Genomic DNA, 17,090 nt, shown 5'->3' with positions numbered 1-17,090 from the left:
GAGATGCCTTTATCTCTGGCACCCAGCAGGTAACACAGAACACCGGTCAGAACTCCCAGTTGCAATTGCAGAGAACAGTATCCATTCCCCTGGAAATATTGGTTCCTGTCACTTCCCCATTCCTTTCACCAATCCCTTTTGAATGACTTCCTGCTCTATGACTTTGTGTATCCACCCCACATTCTTTAGTTCATCCGTACAAATAGCTATTTGTCAAAGTCAAGGGTCAAGGCTTCACTATCATTAAATCATTCCTAGTTGCAAAACTTTGTGTTATTCATGGGGAAAAGATATTATTGCAGGAATGTCCTTAGAATTAGCAAAACTGTAATGCTTTTGAAAACAGTTCCTGTTATGACTCATTCTTACTATTTGCTGCTGGATGCTGTCTTTTACTTTAACTTATCTTTTACTTTCCCCTATACAGTACTAGTCTGAGTGATATCCTGAGAGCTGTTAATTGATGTGATGACTTAATTTCCCAACTTTTACATTTCCATTTTGCTTGCTGTGCATTTCAGAAGGATGCACAGTCAAGGCTATTTAAAGATCCATTTACCTTTTATGCAAAACAGCCGTAGGAGTCAATTTTGGTTTAACCTAGGCAATAAAACCAGTGATCTTAAAGAACATCAAACTCAGTGACTTTTAAATACAAGCATTTTAATTTGAAATGTGCAGAAAAGCACTTCAGTGTCTTTAGAACGCTGGGAACAATTGTCTTAATACATTTTGTAAATTGAATCTACTGTACTCAATTTATAGAAGATCTTATTCGTCAGGACAATTGGTAAAATGGCAAGTGCATTAAATATGAAGCATGGGACATCAGTCACCATTGAATGAGACATGGGTTTCTACAGACTTTACTGAAATTCACTGCAGCAGCAGGGTATGAAATAATGTATTTGATCATATGTAGAATTGTTTTACTATTCTTGCTGTTAATGAAATGGAGTAATTCAAAGTTTAAATGTTAAGGTCTCAGCAGCAGTGGAAGCAGTTCCTTCCTGGGGGGTCAGCAGCAGTGGGTTCCTTTGTTAGAATGGTGGTCCCAGGAGGCAGCAGCAACATGAATCAGCATGAGGCCCTGGCTGCTTCAGGGACATGGCAGCTCTTAGCAGACTCATGGCTGCATTGATGTTGGTGGAGGCAAGTGGCACCAAAGAATGGCGATGCAGTTCCAGCAATGGCGGCACTGCTCCAGGACATGGGTGGACTCAGATATCTGATGGAAAAGGCTGTGCTTTTCTGGCTGCGTGCCAGGGCTCAGGCAGCTAAGTGTTGACAGTCTGAGGGATGGGCTTGGTGGCTTTGTTATTCTGGCAAAGAGGACTCCTGGCAGATGTGGGGGAGTGATCTGGACACTTACTTATCTTTTTGCTGTTCTTTTTATTTCTGCTTCTGTTTTTAATCCTGTTCTTTTGTATACTATGATGGACAATGGTGACTACGTCACTCTTCAGTACAGTCAGTTCTTCCATAATGTGATTGTTGTGTTCTTTTGCAACCCAGTGTTATAGAAAAATTGTGCTTTAGAAACAGCATTTAAAGTGTTGGTGCCATAATCATGTTACAGTCCAACACATGTTTTAAAAGTTCAAGCTTTAGAATTCCTGAATAGCATTACAGCGAATTCATGTTGATAAAACGTGCATTATAACAGAATGACCTGTATTCTCTATTCCTGTATTTGGGTACACATGAAAATAAAATCTAAATCTAATGATAGACGGAAGAAAAAACTAGTAGTAAACTAGGCAAAACTGGAAATGAGCATATTGGTCATATTAGAGCTCCATTTTGAAGTGTACAAATTGAGTTGGACTAGTATATGTCATTTGCAAGTTTTATTGGCTTTTCCATAGCAATCTTACTTTTGGCTACTAGCAGTGTTTAACTAAATATTCAATATCAGAAGTTATTCAACTTCAAAAGAAGCTTGCAATTGCCTACATAGATACATCTTAAAGACTTTTTAAATCATCTGTAAGAGTTGACTTAGGGTAAGGAAATGTGTTGCTGGAAAAGCGCAGCAGGTCAGGCAGCATCCAGGGAACAGGAGAATCGACGTTTCGGGCATAAGCCCTTCTTCAGGAATGAGGAAAGTTTGTCCAGCAGGCTAAGATAAAAGGTAGGGAGGAGGGACTTGGGGGAGGGGCATCGGAAATGTGATAGGTGGAAAGAGGTCAAGGTGAGGCTGATAGGTCAGATTGGGGTGGGGCGGAGAGGTCGGGAAGAAGATTGCAGGTTAGGAAGGCGATGCTGAATTCGATGGATTTGACTGAGACAGGGTGGGGGGAGGGGAAATAAGGAAACTGGTGAAATCCGAGTTCATCCCTTGTGGTTAGAGGGTTCCTAGGCGGAAGATGAGGCTTTCTTCCTCCAACCGTCGTTTTGTTGTGGTCTGACGATGGAGGAGTCCAAAGACCTGCATATCCTTGGTGGAGTGGGAGGGGGAATTAAAATGTTAAGCTACAGGGTGGTTGGGTTGGTTGGTCTGGGTGTCCCAGAGGTGTTCTCTGAAACGCTCCGCAAGTAGCCGGCCTGTCTCCCCAATATAGAGGAGGCCACATCGGGTGCAGAGGATGCAATAGATGATGTGTGTGGAGGTGCAGGTGAATCTGTAGCGGATATGGAAGTTTCCTTTGGGGCCTTGGAGGGAGGTGAGGGGGGAGGTGTGGGCGCAAGTCTTGCACCTCCTGCGGTTGCAGGGGAAGGTGCCGGGAGTGGAGGTTGGGTTGGTGGGGGGTGTGGATCTGACGAGGGAGTCACGGAGGGAGTGGTCTTTACGGAATGCTGATAGGGGAGGGGAGGGAAATATATCCTTGGTGGTGGGGTCCGTTTGGAGGTAGCGGAAATGACGGTGGATGATGTGCTGTACATGGAGATTGGTGGGGTGGTAGGTGAGGACCAGTGGGGTTCTGTCCTGGTGGCGGTTGGAGGGGCGGGGCTCAAGGGCGGAGGAGCGGGAAGTGGAAGAGATGCGGTGGAGGGCATCGTCGACCACGTCGGGGGTGGAATTGCGGTCCTTGAAGAAGGAGGCCATCTGGGTTGTGCGTTTTTGGAACTGGTCCTCCTGGGAGCAGATGCGGCGGAGTCGAAGGAATTGGGAGAATGGGATGGCGTTTTTACAGGGGTCGGGATGGGAGGAGGTGTAGTCCAGGTAGCTGTGGGAGTCGGTCGGTTTGTAGTAGATGTCCGTGTTGATTCGGTCGCCTGAGATAGAAATAGAAAGGTCGAGGAAGGGGAGGGAGGAATCTGAGACTGTCCAGGTGAATTTGAGGTCGGGGTGGAAGGTGTTGGTGAAGTGGATGAACTGTTCAACCTCCTCGTGGGAGCACGAGGCGGCGCTGATACAGTCATCGATGTAGCGGAGGAAAAGGTGGGGGGTGGGGCCAGTGTAGTTGCGGAAGATGGATTGTTCCACATATCCTACGAAGAGGCAGGCATAGCTGGGGCCCATGCGGGTGCCCATGGCTACTCCTTTCGTTTGGAGGAATTGGGAGGATTGGAAAGAGAAGTTGTTCAGGGTGAGGACCAGTTCAGTCAGTCGAAGGAGGGTGTCAGTGGAAGGGTACTGGTCGGTACGGCGGGAAAGAAAGAAGCGGAGGGCTTTGAGTCCTTCATGATGGGGGATGGAGGTGTACAGGGACTGGATGTCCATGGTGAAAATAAGGCGTTGGGGACTGGGGAAGCGAAAATCATGGAGCAGGTGGAGGGCATGGGTGGTGTCCCGAACGTAGGTGGGGAGTTCTTGGACTAAGGGGGACAGGACGGTGTCAAGGTATGCGGAGATGAGTTCGGTGAGGCAGGAGCAGGCGGAGACAATGGGTCGGCCGGGGCAGTCAGGTTTGTGGATTTTGGGCAGGAGGTAGAAGCGGGAGGTGCGGGGTTGTGGGACTATGAGGTTGGAGGCGGTGGATGGGAGATCCCCAGAGGTGATGAGGTTATGGATGGTCTGGGAGATGATGGTTTGGTGGTGGGGGGTGGGGTCATGGTCAAGGGGGCAGTAGGAGGAGGTATCTGCAAGTTGGCGTTTGGCCTCAGCGGTGTAGAGGTCGGTGCACCAAACTACTACCGCGCCTCCCTTGTCTGCTGGTTTGATAGTGAGGTTGGGGTTGCAACGGAGTGAGTGGAGGGCTGCGCGTTCCAAGGGTGAGAGGTTGGAGTGGGTGAGAGGGGTGGGGGAGTTCAGGTGGCAGTTAATATCGCGGCGGCAGTTGGCTATGAAGAGGTCGAGGGCAGGTAGGAGGCCAGCACGTGGTGTCCAGGTGGATGGGGTGTGTTGGAGGCGGGAGAAGGGGTCATCAGAGGGTGGTGTCCAGGTGGATGGGGTGAACGCTCCCGGATTAATGAGTTCAACACGCGGCGTGACATCGAACAATTCTTCCACCGCCTTCACCTCCGTGCCGCCCCCATTGACTTAGGGTAAGTCAACATCAGTTTCTTACTCAGGTCGAACAGACGGGTTAATCTGTACAAACCAAATCAGAACAGTTCAAGTAAGATCTTGCAATGAACCACACTCTGTCTTTTCTAGTCCTTTAATTTAATCCTGAATACTTCCTGTAGGTTTTATTTAAGAAGTGTTTCTTAGCCTTGGTAAAGGAATGGTTCTGCCAGATCGCACAGAATTTAAGGATTTCGAAATCATATCAACTGATGATTTACCAAAATAAATTGAAAATCGATAATACGTTAAAGAATGTAACAGACTTCAAAGTATCAACGTTACTTAACATTTAGCACTTTTACAGAGTGGATCTTGGAACACAGCGAGGGGTAGAAGTGAAAGCCCGGGAGTGATTTCAGGAACAGTTGGGTGCGATGAGGAATGAATTGTTGATGTCGAGATGGATCAAATGGCTATTGGATCAAGTAGCCAGAGTTGGAAACTTTAGAACTTGGGATGACAATTGCGAGAACACACAGTCTGGAACTTGGAATTGGAAATACATACAATTTCATCCAAGTTTCAGTCTGCACCACTATTGAAAACAGATGTTACTCAATCTGTGTATTTCAATCATGTTGTTATTCTTCCATCCATTCTGTGGTAGAGGATGGTGGCAATGGAATCACATATTACAGTATATGGTGAGTTGTGCTGCTCATTGTGTCCTGGTGGGAATATTCTGGCATTTGCTGTCTGCTTACTGATGGCTGAACATGTCTGTTATCTGACAATTAACCTGTGACTAACCACCTTGGAGATAATCATTGTTTGAGGTAAAGTCTGACCATAGGGGTTTGGACCCAAGGAAGCCGTCTGTGGCACAGCCGAGTCGAAAACATGCCAGAGACTAACCAGCCAATGGAATAGGAAGGAGTTCCATCTACCCACTAGGGCTGCATTTAACCCCTTTGGTTCCAGCTAGGCAAAGCTGCTAAATAAGGTTCCCAAAATAAAATTGGGAGCAATGTGAGGCCAGGGAACACACATTAGAATCATCCTCTTACGTTGTTTCCCACTGGGAATAAATTTGGTGAATTGTCCTTGTTCGTGTCCCATGAAAATCCAACAGTATTACAAAACGCGTACTGCAGGCGAGGACTTGTGTGTGTGTCTTCACAACAGAAGGATATTAGGACAAGAGGCGCTCAGAAGCTCTTTTCTTTTCCCACGGAAGTTGATTTTTAATCAGTGCCGAATCCCTTAAGGATTCACAACTTGACCACATCCGATTCCTCGACTGGAACTCACGACACTGGACACTGCTTTGGGTGAATGAGCGGGTGGTTCGAGATGTCTCATCATCTGAGGCCGGGGTGGGGGGAAGGGGGCAGTTTCATGATGAACGTCACGTCAAATGGGTTTTGTGATGGAGCTGCGTTCTCTGAAGATTGCAGCTCCCTCCTGGTTAGTCATTGACAGAGGGAGGGAGGGTGGAGGAGGAAGCGGGAGAAAGGATGCTGTCTGACTAATGTAATTTGATCTTTCAAACATTAACACACACACACACACACACACTTCTTGTCAAAGTAGGTAGCGGTGAACAGATAAGACTATGGGCGATAGGGTGCCCTCATGTAGATGCGTATAAATGTGCCATTGGAAGTTTTAAGTAACTAAGCAAATGTCTCCTTAACACCAAAAAATGCCAAGGCGTCACACGCGGCTAAACCTCCCTCCTTTATTTTCCATTCCCAAAAATAATGAATTGCCCAAACAGGACCCTAATATTTCTGCCACATGTCTGAGGCTCTCACGAATCCACACCAGACTTCCCAACAAAGATCAGAGCACCACCCAGGAGAGAAGTGAGTAAAAACAATTCTAATGCATTATAGTTTGCGGTTAAATAAAATGTCCACTCCAAACTCTACCTGTTAAGTTGGCAAGGTTTGGGCGGGAGACAGGGATTGATTGAATTTCCCACTGGAATACTTGGTGGAAGTTTGACCCCTCCCCCACCTGTGGTCAAAAGTTCGAGCAAGTCACACAATGTTTATGTGGGTCTACTTCCTCGTTTTGCATTCGTGTGGTTTCTCTCGTGCCCATTTTTTTTAAAAAAGTAACCAATAGAATTAAAATAATACAGGGAGAGGCTGAACAGGCTGGGGCTGTTTTCCCTGGAGCGACAGAGGTTGAGGGGGTGACCTTAGAGAGGTTTATAAAACCATGAGGGGCATGGATAGGATAAATAGACAAGGTGGGGTGGTGCAGTCCAGAACTAGAGGGCATAGGTTTAAGGTGAGAGGGGAAAGATTTAAAAGGGACCTAACAAGCAACTTTTTCAAACAGAGAATGGTGCGTGTATGGAATGAGCTGCCAGAGGAAGTGGTGTAGACTGGTACAATTACAGCATTTAAAAGGCATCTGGATGGGTATATGAATAGGAAGTGTTTAAGGGGATATGAGTCAAATGCTGGCAAATGGGACTAGATTAGGTTAGGATAATTGCTCAGCATGGACGAGTTGGACCTAAGGGTCTGTTTCTGTGCTGTACCTCTTTCTGACTATACATCTCCATGACCCTTTCAATAGGAGTGACCGTGAAGCTGTTGGATTGCAAGGGAACCAATGTCTTCTGGTTCATTACTGTCCTTTGAACCATAAGTAGGCATATGGCCTCTGGAACCTGTTCAACCTCCACAGAAATTTGCCCTATCCAAAAATGTATCAATCTCAGACTCGAGCATACTGAGTGGTTGGGTGTTCAGAACTCTCTGGACTAGAGAATTCCAAAGATTTACAATCCTTGTCTCAATCTCCAATCATCCTTTATCCTTGGGACTATGCTCTTACTTGTAGTCTCACCAGCTAAAGGAAACTATCTCTCCAAATTTATTTAATAAATCCCTCCAAGAATTTTAAATTGTTTCAATGAGACTTCTTTCTGCACATCAAAGAATTGGGCTCGGGAATTAATTCAGTTTAGGGTGGCATGGTGGTTCAGTGGTTAGCACTACTGCCTCACAGCACCAGGTTCCCAGGCTCAATTCCACCCTTGGTTGACTGTCTGAATGGAGTTTGCATGTTCTCCCTGTATCTGGGTGCTCCAGTTTCCTCCAATGGTATAAAGATATGCAAGTTATGTGGATTGGCCATGCTAAATGAGGGGTTGCAGGGGACTGGGTCTATGTGGGATGTGATGGGCTAAATGGCCTCTTTGCACTCTTTAGGGATTCTGTGATAGATCCCAGGAAAAAATCCACTCCAGGTGTGGTGTTACCATATTCTGGATTGGTGGTGCTAGAAGAGCACAGCAGTTCAGGCAGCATCCAAGGAGCAGCGAAATCGATGTTTTGGGCAAAAGCCCTTCATCAGGAATAAAGGCAGAGAGCCTGAAGCGTGGAGAGATAAGCTAGAGGAGGGTGGGGGTGGGGAGAAAGTAGCATAGAGTACAATAGGTGAGTGGGGGAGGGGATGAAGGTGGTAGGTCAGGGAGGAGAGGGTGGAGTGGATAGGTGGAAAAGGAGATAGGCCTTGTATACTTGTAGCAGGATTCTTTTATGCAGGAACAATAAACTAGGGAAGGAAATTTGCCATTCTTACTCATTGCAGCCTACGTATGTCTCCAGTTCAATGTCAGTTGATCCTTATTAATGGTCTAGCCAACCATTTGGTTGCCTTACTTTAGAAGTCACCACCATCTCCTCAGGATAACTAGATATAGGTAGATATTCCAGATTTGTCTGTAAAGCCCACATCCCAAAAATTGGTTTTAAAGAATACCACCACCAGGAACATAGTACTCTTCAATGATTGTCATGGTACAGCACTGAAACTGGGTATTTTACCACAAACAACATTGAGCCTATCCCAAAAAATAATGAAAATTGTTGACTTTACAAATTGAAACTGAATATTTTATTCAACTTAATATCCATGAGAACAGTTTTGTATCAAGTTACAGATGATATTATTAGACTGTTCCTGTTTTGCCAGTAGTTAGTGGTGTTAACTGGGGTAGCATGGTAGTTCAGTGGTTAGCACTGCTGCGTTCTGGGTTTGATTCCACCTACTGGTGGTGACTGTGTGGAGTTTGCACATTCTCTTTGTATCTGTATGGTTTTCCTCCCACAGTCCAAAGATAAGTGGATTGGCCATGCTAAATTGCCCCATAGAGTCCAGGGATGTAGAGGCTCAGTGGGTGAGCCATTGGAAATGTGGGGTTACAGCGATAGGGTAGGGGTCTGGGTCTGGGTGGGATGCTGGTTAGAGGTTCAGTATGGACTCGATGGGCCAAATGATCTGCTTCCACACTGTAGTGATTCTATGATTCTTTGAACTGAATGCATCCATTACATTGCGTACCACACAAATACTGATGTATTTATACTGATGTACCATGGCTTGTTACAAATATCGAACACGCCTGGCAGCATCTGTGAGAGGAACAGAATTAATGTTTCAGGTCAGTGTCCCTTTTTATCTGAACAAAATGAGTATCTCCAGCATCTTTGGTTCTTGTTTCAGGTTCTGACTCTTACAGTGTTTTACAATTTTGTTAAAAGCATTCTTTTTGCCAGTGTAGAAAGTCATTGGATCTCTTCCCCATGCGCAAGCAAGGAAAGACTGACAATCTAGAGTCTAAATTCCACATCATTTCACCAATTTATACAGGGTATTGCTGAAACCATATCTGGAGTACTGTGTCTTGGTCAATGGACTTATAGATGTTAATGTGTTGGAAGCAGTTCAGAGAAGGTTTCTTAGACTAATACCTGGAATGAGCAGATTGCCTTATGAGGCCAGACATGATCCAGTTGAACCACATAAGATCCTGAGGGGACTGAACTGGGTGGGTGTCAAAACGATGTTTCCTCAAGTGGGAAAATCTAGAACTGGGGGGTCAAAGTTTAGAAAAAATAAGGGATTGCCCATTTTAAAACAGAGATGACAAAACACATTTTCGCTCAGAGAGTTATCAATCTTTGGAGTACCCTTCTCCAAAAGGCAGTGGATGTGGAATCTTTAAATATTTTTATGGCAGAAGTAAATAGATTCTTGATTACCAATGGGATGAAAAATTATCGGAGACGTGCAGGAATGTGGAGTTGAGGTTAAAGTCAGATCAGCCGTGATCTTTATTGAATGGCGGAGCAGGCTCAAAGGGCCATGTGGCCCATTTTTGTTGCCTGTTTGTATCATCATACATTCGGTTTCTCAAATGTAAAATGAGTGGAACAATGAGACTGTGCCTGTTTGTGTCCCGGAGTAATTTAGTCTTGAAACCACACTTAGGCAACCCTGGCAGTTGCCCGTATTGGGAACATAAATTACTAAAATATAAAAATCAGAATGTTGTATTTAAATAAGAGTCCATTCACAAAACTTCATGCTGTGGAAGCACTCAACTTAATTAAATCTTAATCTTGCCTAAGAGATCATTCTCTTAACAGTGGGAAGCATGCTGCTTAAGTTCTATTTAAAGGAATTATTGCTTCCATACAGTATTTTTAATTTTTGGCTGCTGTGATGTCCTTATGAACTCGGAGAGTGATGTTGCACAAGCATGTTGTCTCTCAATTGTCCCAACATTGTCATGCTGGTGTTCTGTTTTGTCTTTGGTGCTGTGACATAATGGGGAGACGTAACAGCAGGAGCTAATAGGAGAGAGCTGCAAAGGCTGATAGAAGATGGTGCAGGAGGGAAAGCAGATGGAAGCTGTGCAGCAAAGGCACAGGCCACCTCAGCTTTACAGAGAAGGCAGCGTGTTCGGTTGACTCCAGGACTGGGCATTTGAGTCATGCCACCTGCCAAACCAAGGATTGACGTTCAGCACCGAATCATCCATTTGTGGCAGTCAACACCAGGGTGGCCCTATGCATCTGTACACTGGGCTCCATTCAACATCCAGCAGGTGGTATGACTTAACATTCCTCAATGGCTGCAAACTGATCAAGGAGGGCACAGGTGCACTGTTTGTGGGCTGCCAGGAACGTATGACCGTCTCAATGCACAAGCAAAATGCTGGAGAATTCTGGAGGTCTGAAGTAAATACAAAAAGAAAATTAGCTGTTCTGGCAGCATCAGTGGAGAGAGAAACAGTTAATGTTTCGGGTCTGTGACTTTCTATCAGAATGGAACATCTCCCGAAAGTATGGTGAACACAGGGAGCACCTGTAACTGGTTTATTGAACAAAAATTAAATACTAGATGCTAGAGAACTGAAATAAAAACAGAAAGTGCTGGATAATGTCAGCAGGTCTGGCAACATTTGTGGACAGAAAAGCAGAGTTAACTCTCGAATCCGAGTTGAAAAGTTAACTGTTTCTCTGTCTACAGATGATGCCAGATCTGCTGCGTTTGCTCAGCACTTTCTGTTTTCATTAATGACTTTTTTAACATTGAGCAGGTGTGGTGACTGCTATAGCATGTCTACCAAGGTTACTCCATTGGGGAGGGGAAATAATTTCAGTCCTGTTTTTGGCCAATTATGCAAATCAGTTTGAATTAGTCACTTGGCCCAGTCAGTGTTCAAATGTTTGGAAATTTAGTGGAAGAGGTTTCCAAGAAGTCTAAAGATGTGAAGGTTCGGTGAATTGGCCATGCTAAATTGCCCATAGTATCCAGAGATATATAGGGTAGGTGGATTAGCCATGGGAAGTACAGGGTTACAAGGGTAGAGTGGGAGGGATGGGTCTGGATGGGATGCTCTTCAGAGGCTCAGTATGGACTCAATGGGCTGCATGGCCTGCTCCCACACTGTGGGGATTCTATGATTCTATAACAGTTCAGTAGTGCCTGAAAGTTTCCTTGCTACATGAGTCTGAATGTTCGTTCATTAGGGACACAGGATATTGACTTGGTTTTCTAGGTGGATATGGAGTATTGAGTACTGAAAGTTTGAGAAATTCAAGCAGAAAAGAGCACAGGTTTGAATTGAAGTTAGTCCAATTTCCTGACCCTTAATTCACAGGGATGGAGGATCCTGCAGTCTCCTGTGTGGGTGTACATTTGTCCCACCTGTTTGTCAGGACACCAAGGCAAATCACCTGCTTTTTGAAAAGTATCACACAAACATTTACATCCACCAGAGAGCACCTTGATCTATTATCGTACCTGAAATACAGCACCTCCCACGTTGCAAAGCATTGCTCTGACCACCCTACAACACTGTGTACAGTTTTGGTCTGCTTACACCTTAAGGAGGAATATACTTACACCAGGAGCAGTTTGTTCATCAGGTATGCTTGTACTACTTTTTAAAAAAAAAATTCATTTGTGGAATGTGGGCATTGCTGGCTGGGCCCAGCATTTATTGCCTGTCCCTAGTTGCCCTTGAGAAGGTGGTGGTGAGCTGTCTTCTTGAAGCATCTGCTGTGGGTGACTCACAATGCCGTTAGGGAGAGAATTCCAGGATTTTGACCCAGTGACAGTGAAGGAATGGTGATACATTTCCAAGTCAGGATGGTAAGTGTCTTGGAGGCGAACTTGAAAGTGGTGGTGTTCCCATATATCTGCTGCCCTTGTCCTTCTAGGTGAGAGTGGTCATGGATTAGAAGGTGCTGTCTGAGGATCTTTGCAAATTTCTGTAATGCATCTTGTAGATAGTACACACTGCTCCTACTGAACACTAATGGTGGAGGGAGTGGATGCTTGTGGATGTAGTGTAATCAATTGGGCTGCTTTGTCCTGGATGGTGTCAAGCTCCGGAAATGTTGATGGAGCTGCACCCATCCAGGCAAGTGGGAGTTATCTGTCATACTCCTGACGTGTGCCTTGTAGATGATGCACAGGGTTTGGGGAGACAGGACGTATGTTACTCACTGCAGTATTCCTAGACTCTGACTTGCTCTTGTAGCCGTTGTGTTTATGTGATGAGTTCAGTTGAGCTTCTGGTCAATGTTAACCCCAGGATGTTGATATTGGGGAATTCAGTAGTGGTAACACCATTAAATGTCAAGGGGCAGCGGTTAGATTGTCTCTTATTGGTATGGCCATAGCCTGGCATTTGTGTGGCGCGAATGTTACTTGCCACTTGTCAGCCCAAGTCTGGATATTGTCCAGATCATATTGCATTTGGACATTGTCTGCTTCAGTATCTGAGGAGTCGCAAATGATGTTGAACATTGTACAGTCATCGGCGATCATCCTCACTTCTGACTTTATCATGGAGGAAGGTCATTGATGAAGCATCTGAAGATTCCTGAGCCTCGGACACTTCCCTGAGGAACTCCTGCAGAGATGTCCTAGAGCTGAGATGACTGACGTCCAACAACCACAATCATGTTCCCATGTGTCTGGTATGACTCTAACCACTGGAGAGTTTGCCCCTAGTTTCCCATTGATTCCAGTCTTGCTAGGGCTCTTGGATGCCACACTCGATCGAGCGCAGCCTTGATGTCAAGGGCTATTACTCTTACCTCACCTCTGCAATTCAGTTCTTTCATCCGTGTTTGAACCAAGGCTATAATGAGGTCAGGAGCTGAGTGGAACCCAAACTGGGCATCACTGAGCAGGTGTTGCTTGACAGCACTGTTGATGACACCTTCTATCACTTTACTGATATCGAGAGTAGACTGATGGAGCAGTAATTGGCCGGGTTGGATTTGTCCTTTTTATGTACAGGATATAGCTGTGCAAGTTTGCACATTGTCGGGGAGATGCCAGTGCTGTAACTATACTCGAACAGCTTGACTAGGGGAACAGCAAGTTGTGCAGCACAAGTCTTCAGTACTATTGCCAGAATGTTGTCAGGGCCTGTAACCTTTGCAGTATTCATTGTCTCCAACCATTGCTTGATGTTACATGGAGTGAATGGAGTTGGCTGAAGACTGATATCTGTAATGTAGGGCACCACTGGAGGAGGCAAAGATGGCTGAAGATTGCTGTGAAAGCTTCAGCCTTATCTTTTGGACTGATGTGCTGGGCCCTTCCATCATTGACGATGGGGGTATTTGTGGAGCCTCCTCCTCCAGTGAGTTATTTAATTGTCCACCACCATTCGTGACTGGATGTGGCAGAACTGCAGAGCTTAGACCTGAACTATTGGTTGTGGGATCACTTAGCTCTGTCAATCACTTGTTGATTGTGCTGTTTGACATCAAGTAGTCCTGTTTGGTAGCTTCACCAGGTTGACATCTCATCTTTAGGTATGCCTGGTGCTGCTCCTGGCATACCCTCCTTTACTGTCCATTGAATCAGGGTTGATCCCCTGGCTTAATGATAATGGTTGACTGGGAGATATGCCAATCCGTGACGTTACAGATTATTCTGGAGTACAATTCTGCTGCTGCTGATGGCCCACAGCACCTCATGGATGCCCAGTCTTGAGTTGCTGACCATTTGAAGTCTGTCCCATTTAACACAGTGATAGTGCCACACAACACGATGGAGGTTATTTTCAATAGGAAGGCGGGACTTGGTCTCCACAGGGATTGTCTGGTGGTCATTCTTACCGATGCTGTCATGGACGGTGGATCTGCAGCTGGCAGATTGAAGGATTAAGCATGCTTCCCAATTGCACAGTCCTCTGGGAACAGTCTGCCATTTGATATTGTGTTTTCATTGCAGGCCAAACAGGATGCAGTGGAAGAGAAAGATTGAAATTTCAAGTGTGCCAGCAGGTCTTCTATGGCTTTGACTTGCAAACATTGAACTAGCATTATATAATTGCACTATGGTGATGTTTGGATTAACCTTATTAAAATGATATCAAAGGGTATCATGTTGCTTGCAGGGAGCTTTGCACATTGACATCTGTATCAGACGTTTTGGCAAGCTCTGAAATACCTGAAGTTCTAGAGACATAGATATGTTGGACAGGAAGACTCTTTACCCTCTAGAGGCGTTCACCATAACTCTGATCAAATGGCTAACATTCTCCCTCCTGGATGTCACTTTCTAGAGTTCCTCTTGCTGTTGCAATTTCAAGTACCTCTTTGTTTGTCTTATGTTTCATTCTGAATCATAACTGTCATGTTCCATTACCATTTATCCCATCTGGACAAATGAATCTACTCAGTCCAAGGTGGCACTAGAACAATTGCTAAACAAATTTATAAATTCTTTGATATAATCCCTCCTTGTGCCTATGCTGGCTGCATAAACTAGCCACCTCCCCTTTCCAACACTTGGACTTTGAAGGTTACGGTGCTTTCGGTGTGGATCCAGATTCCTTTTAAATGAGTCAAGGGTTTCCACCTCGACCACCAAACCAGGGCAGAAAATTCCAGACACCTTCCACCCTCTGGGCAAAAAGTTTTTATATGATCCTTTACTCCTTCTACCAATCACCTGAAGGCAAGTGTAAACAAAGCTTCACTAAACTCATTCCTAGGATAGAAGGATTGTTCTATGAGAAGAGATGGAATGGACTGGGTCTTCAGTCTCTGATGTTTAAAGCAGGGCTCTCCAAAGTGGGGGTCAGGACCACTGTGGGAGCAGGAGCTGAGATTTTGTAGCCACAAGCCCTGATGCAGCAATGGCCACTGTGGAACTCTGACCAGGTAATAACAAGCTGACTCTAGCACTCTAGCACTCCCTCAAAGAAGATTCTTGGCATTAATTTTAATTGAAAATAACAGCTGCAAATTTCCAGTTCCCATCTAAGTGCAGTACTGGGGTGAGCTGGATTTTGTTGATCAACTGCTCAATATTGTCTGTCATTGGTTACAGAGTGGGCTTGCGTATCAACATATCGGAAAGATATGCAGAAAAGAAACTGCCACTCAACTTTCTTGTCTAGATCCTTCCTACTTTGCCCCTCAACTCCACGCCCCATGTAAACACACAATCCTGTGTGACAAGCTTGGGAATTCCTGGAGGCCTGGCAGTCAGCCACTGGTTCCATAAACAAACACACTGAAATAGACCACATCTACAGACCACTAGAGTACAAAACCGGAAATAGAACCATCCGCTGTGACAGACTGAACCGTATAAATTCTGGGCAGATCACAACTACAGCTCTTCATCCAGAGGCTACACAGCACTGAAGATATCACCCAGTTGGGGGGGTGACGCGTTTGCAAAAACATCAACCAGCTTGGCAAAACGACCAACAACTCCAACCACAACCCGAGCTCCAGATCTTCATAAAAATCTTAATCATGTTAACTCCAGGGGTAGACAGACAACAGAAAAAAATACGTTGAAGGCCAAACTGGGAAAAATAATCCAGAAAAGACCTCGCCAACTCCTTCAGCTGTTCAGAATTAGTCCAGGCACCACATTGAATATATTGTTGTCAACTGTTAAGTGACTGCTGCCTGAAGAAGGGTTACACTTGAAACGTCGACTTCTCCACCTCGTGATGCTGCCTGGCCTACTGTGTTCTTCCAGCCTCCTGCCTGTCTATGCTGCCAATATTTGTCCCAGCTCCCTTTCAGGAGCTGTAACGTTAACTCCATTTCCCTCTCCACTGATGCTGCCTGATCTGCCAAGTATTTGTAGTTTTCTCTGTTTTTTTCAGATATTCAGCAAATGTGTCATTTCACTTTCATTCAGCTCAACGAAGGTCTCATGTAAATAGACCCAGCTCTTTAAGTCTGCTGAAGTAACGCCTTTTCTTTAAACTAAGAATCAATTGTTTACACACACCTCTGAATTGGTTAGAATGCCACTAGCATTAGTCCCCACAAGAGGGAGCTTCAGTTGGGCCCTGTATTCTAGATATGATCTGACCAAAGGCTTCTGCCTTGACAGAATTATGACTTTCACGTATCCTTGATATTTCTGTTAGAGCAACCCGAAGTCTTGTTTGCTTTAGCTCTGGGTCTGGCTTCGCTGCATTAGTCATGCCTCTTGAATGATTTGTGTTCTTGTCTCTGCTGACTAGTTTCAATATGGTGCCCAGTATTTGAGTGTTTTTGAGGTGACAAAATATAGGTCTCACTGGCACGTACCTGGGAGGATTGTGCTGGGTGGGAGGAGGAGTGTTTGTACAGTACATGGAGCTACAGGATTAAAATTGGACTGTTCATAAAACAGAATTGACTGAGGCAGGAAGGTAAAAAGGTAAAACAAGTAAAACAAGATCTTTCAGTAACTAAAGTAAACATTCCTCTAAATAATTAGATGAGCAAGAAATTGAATAGTAGGTGTTCTAAAGCAGTGATGAGAGCTGTGTGGAAGTAAAGGCCAAAAGCCACACCCAACACTCAATACAAGTGATGGAAAACATTAGTGACCTCACTAGGTCAGCAAAGCTAAATACAAAAGCAATCAGCTAAAAGTAATCTATACTTTAAATTTTTACAGATTATGAATTGAAATATGGCTTGAAAGTGATCAACACAAAGAAATAAATTGCCTCATTGAAAAGACTTGTCCCTATAGAAGAACTGTATTTATCAATGCAAGTTCCAAAAGAGGAGTTGTACAAGTTCTGCAAAAATTGTTCATTAGGACGGTTTGTGCCTGAAAGTGATAAACATGAAGGTCTTACCTAAGAATAGAATATACATTATTGAGGTGGCAAGCTGTATGAAACAGAACATTCATCGATTAACCTAGCAAGCGGAAATGGGATTTCAGCTGAGATGGTAGAAAACAGAGATGTTGGAGGGTTTAGACCTACAGGTTTTTTTTGTGCCACAACTCCATGCGAAGTTTTTTTCTAAATTCATCTTTCTGAATCATACATCTGGAACACACTTGCATGAAGAGACAATAAGAAGAAGTAACCTCAACA

At 44.7% G+C, this 17,090-nt stretch overlaps 1 protein-coding gene across 1 annotated transcript in view; it reads left to right on the top strand.

The window, feature by feature from the left end:
* The first annotated feature begins 6,055 nt into the window (after nt 1-6,055).
* LOC122564274 (testis expressed protein 56-like) overlaps nt 6,056-17,090 on the top strand; it is a 116,351-nt gene continuing 105,316 nt past the window's right edge. Inside the window, exon 1 of the mRNA XM_043718949.2 lies at nt 6,056-6,264. Coding sequence (XP_043574884.1) covers nt 6,102-6,264 — 163 coding nt within the window. The 5' untranslated portion in view covers nt 6,056-6,101. The remainder of the gene's footprint in view (nt 6,265-17,090) is intronic.

This window comes from Chiloscyllium plagiosum, unplaced genomic scaffold (genome assembly GCF_037043375.1).
Source record: "Chiloscyllium plagiosum isolate Xiang-an unplaced genomic scaffold, Cpla_swu_hap1 HiC_scaffold_34, whole genome shotgun sequence".
Taxonomy (NCBI): domain Eukaryota; kingdom Metazoa; phylum Chordata; class Chondrichthyes; order Orectolobiformes; family Hemiscylliidae; genus Chiloscyllium; species Chiloscyllium plagiosum.
This window is presented reverse-complemented; position numbering and strand designations above follow the sequence as displayed.